This window comes from Otolemur garnettii, unplaced genomic scaffold (assembly GCF_000181295.1).
Source record: "Otolemur garnettii isolate 467f Iridium unplaced genomic scaffold, OtoGar3 scaffold00084, whole genome shotgun sequence".
Taxonomy (NCBI): Eukaryota; Metazoa; Chordata; class Mammalia; order Primates; family Galagidae; genus Otolemur; species Otolemur garnettii.
In genome coordinates, this window is record NW_003852479.1 from 3294929 (window position 1) to 3299014 (window position 4086).

General features: G+C 31.1%; 1 protein-coding gene across 1 annotated transcript in view; it reads right to left on the minus strand.

The window, feature by feature from the left end:
• The window catches only part of SI (sucrase-isomaltase), an 86407-nt gene that overhangs the window by 50778 nt on the left and 31543 nt on the right, over positions 1 to 4086 (minus strand). The window contains exons 13-14 of the mRNA XM_012808109.1: positions 2295 to 2304; positions 909 to 1025 (exon numbers count right to left, since the gene is read on the minus strand). Coding sequence (XP_012663563.1) covers positions 909 to 1025; positions 2295 to 2304 — 127 coding nt within the window. The remainder of the gene's footprint in view (positions 1 to 908; positions 1026 to 2294; positions 2305 to 4086) is intronic.

Here is a 4086-nt window from a genome sequence, read left to right on the forward strand (position 1 = left end):
CTAGTGTAGCTAAGAATATCTTGTAAACTGCTGTTCAGAGAACATAAATGAATATAGAATGTAATGTTATGAGTATCAGAAGTTTCCATGGACACAGATTTCTTGAATGTATCAGTTAGGTGGGTTTGGAAGTAACTAAACTCCGCTGACATCTTTAATTCTGTCTTACACTGCCTGCTCCGGGCTGAGCTGAGCAGTTGCTCCACCTCTCAAGCAGAATAAGAGCCCACATTGCAACTAGGGTGTGAGCACTGAATAATTTTTTAATAAACATGTACTTAATTGCCTAAGAGGATTTTCACCATTTCCTTGAGAAAAATAAGCCTCTGACAGCCCCAGCATGCTGAATCCCCAGTTCTGGTAGAATAGCTCTGTATTTTCTCATATTCTTCTCCTGCTAGTCCAAACTCATGTTTTAAAAGTATTAGTTCAATATATTTATTCAAGCTATTCATTATAGAAAGACTCTGGATTCAAATTGCTTTGAAACTGTCTTTAATTTGTCATTTTTCTCTAACAAAACCCCTAAACTGGAACTCCTTGATAGTATATCCTGATATTTTATGAGAGAAAAGTGATGTATAACTTACATTATTAGAATGCACAAATCCATATTCAAAAAACGTTGGTGCTAATTTAAAATACCAGTGATTTAACAATTTGTACAGCATATTCTTTAGGCTTAAATAACATATTTAGGTCATGAATACTTTTTTTATCATGATTTCCTTGTTTAACCCTTTCTTACATACAAAATACAGAGAGAAGCTTTAAAAACAATACTTCTAACTATTCTTTAAAAATAAAGCTACAATCTTTCAGACCATATCGTCTATAAATTTAACACGTATAACTTGTATTGTTCAAAATATGGCTGTGTTTTATTTCAAAACATTAAGAACACTTACCTGGTACACATCAGCATTGTGGTTTCTGGAGAACGGGTAAAATGCTCCCAGTTGCATCCACCTTCTGCAAAGCTCTTCTGTGGTTTCACCCACAAATCCACAGATATCTGCTCCCACCTAAATAACAAATGTATCTATTATTTATTGTGTTCAGATCATCACATTTGCCTGCAGCCTCAAATTTTATGTCTTAACTCATTATCTTGAATCATCTATTATCTGGAATTTTTTTTTTCTTTTGCAGATTTTGGCCAGGGCTGGGTTTGAACCCACCACCTCCGGTATATGGGGCTGGCACCCTACTCCTTTGAGCCACAGGCTCCACCCTGGATGGATGTGTTATCTGGATATGTTATCTGGATGTGTTATCGCCTTTATGTACTCTTCCTTAGTGCCATCTTTTATTGTCCATTTTTGCCCCATGCTTGTCTGTAATTGCCTGAATTTACATAACTTGTTCTTCATTGTATCTTTAAACATTTTCTAGTATCATGTTTTTATTTTTTATTATCTCTTTTGATAGGATATTTAATTTAATGATGAAAATTAAATCATTGTAATAAAATGTGTTGCTTCTTAATCCAAATTCACCTCCCTTGATTAGATTCCCCCTAAGATATATTACCATAGTGGTAACATCGTACAAAATTGTGAACTTGTATATTTCAGGTTAAATTTATGAAATACATTTTTCCAAATAAAATGGAGCTTTGCCCAGAGTGTACCTATTTAAGACTGCATTACCATTATCCCAGAAAATACTTTCCAGAATTTAATATTTATTACTTACAAAAATTACTTTACTTTTCTACATGATGCATATATAACAATATACAGTATTTTTTGCATGCTGATTAGTTTTATATATAGGCATTTCATGAGCATTACAATGCAATTTGCTTTTCTCTGAAATTTAATTACAATAATATTGATCTAGTTCTCTATTGTATTATAACTTGGGGCTGTAAAAAATGGTTCGATGAAATTATTGTCCATGTTGAGCCTCCCTTGAAAATGCAAAGTCTAAAAGCTCCAGAATCTAAAACTTTTTGAGTAGACATGATACCAGAAGTGGAAAAGTTCCCCATCGGAATCCATATGAGGGTTACATGCAAAACACAGTCAAAACCCTTTCATCCACAAATTATTGAAAAATATTGTGTAAAATTTTGCTCAGGCTATGGTGTAAGGAGTACATGAAGCAAATGACTTCTGTATTTGGAGATTAGTCCCTGACCACCTCCTTGAGTTGACCTATTTTTCATAGAGTGGACGTGCACTGCATGTACATATCAGCACAGCAGGCTGAGTTCCTCATGTTGGCCAGCTCTGTATGTTGACCAGTTTGTTACAGTCCCTTGGGTGGTCAACTTCCAGAGCTTATACCCTGTATACCCTGAAAGAAATCCAAAATCAGAAACACTTCTGGTACCAGAAAAGATAAAGATATCCTTTATACTCAAACTGTATGTTTTCCTTGTAAATATATAAAGAAAAAACTTTTCTCTTACTCTATACTACATATACATGGAATTATTTTTCTGATTTATTAGAAATGGGAATAATTAAAACAAAACAAGTATAACACTTCACAAGCACTATCACAGTACATGAAATTCTTACTACCCATTTCCTTACCAACTCCTAACATATTCAGACTTAACTAATACCACCCATCTACATGAAACTTATTTTATCAAGGTTTGTATTTGCATTTCTCTGATTACTAGAGAATTTGAGAACTCATTTATATTTACAAGGAATCCATATGGGTTTTTCTTTCTATAGAATTGTTTCTATATCTTACTAATTTTTCTATTCTTATTTTTTACGGATTTACAGTAAGCACTTGAAATTAAGTATTAGTTATTTATTGACTACATGAACTAAAAATATCATTCCCCTGTATGTAAGTTTATTTCATTTTAACTTCTTTCAAATTATCTTTTGATGGACAGAAGTTTTCATTTTTTTGAGGTCAATTTATATACATTTCCTTACTAATCTGTGTTCTTTGCATTCTGTTTAAGACATTAGTACTCTAACCTGAAGTCATAAATTTAAACTCTCGTAAGTTCTTCTAAGATAGATAATGTTTAATTTTTAAACACAGGTCTTTCATCTATCTAGGATAGATTTTTATATGTGGTTTGAGAAATAACTCCATTTTATTTAGATTTTCAAATGGATAATCAATTATTCACAAGAATAGTTGATACATTCCTCACTGATCTGCAGCGATGGGGTCATAATTAAACAAGTTTCTATATATGCATGGAGTTGTGTCTGATTTTGCTATATTTAACCTGTTTACACATCCATAGCCCAGTGATCATTGTATTGATCACTACAGCTTAAACTAGCAAAACAAACCCTCAGTTAAAAGTGTATCATCTTTGACATGAAGTATAGAATTATCTATTTGTGTTCCTCAAAATCCCTTTTATGGCTTAGATTGGAATTCCACTAAATTTGCAAAACATTTTAAGGGGAAATGCATATTCCTATTTTATTAAGCCTTCTTATTATTGACACAGAATGCCTTCAATTTTTGTTATCATTTAAGTATTTCTCAAAAAATTCCTACATTATTTTTAATATTTACTCCTTATTATTAATTATTGTCACAATAAATAAATGACACTTTATATTAAAATAAATTCTAATATCACTTTTTATATAAAATGTGACATAAATCAGTCCATTTGATTAAAATTTTCAAAGAGCAACTTTTGTATTATGAATTTTAAATTTTTTCTAGAAAATTTGCTTTTATTACATGAATTTCATTCTTTATTTTTTTTAACCTCCATCTTTCCTTAGGTTTATTCTGCCTTCCTTCTTCTGTGTTTTAAATTCATGCACTTGATTTATTAATATTTAGCCTTTCTTTTTTTTTTTAACTTACATATAAAAGACTGTAAGTTTTCCTTTAAATACTAATTCTTTACTGAAATTCCACAAGATTAGATGAGCAAAATTTTTAACACTCAGGTCTAAGGTTCTTTTTAACTCAACTCAGTTCATTTGTTGACTAATGAAAATTTGATAATATATTTTGTTAAATTTTCATATGCAAGACTGAGTGTGTATTGGGTTGGTTGGCTTTTATTGCCATTTTATTGTGCATATGAAACAAAAAAAAAACGAGTCACTGTAATTTTTAATACATTTTACA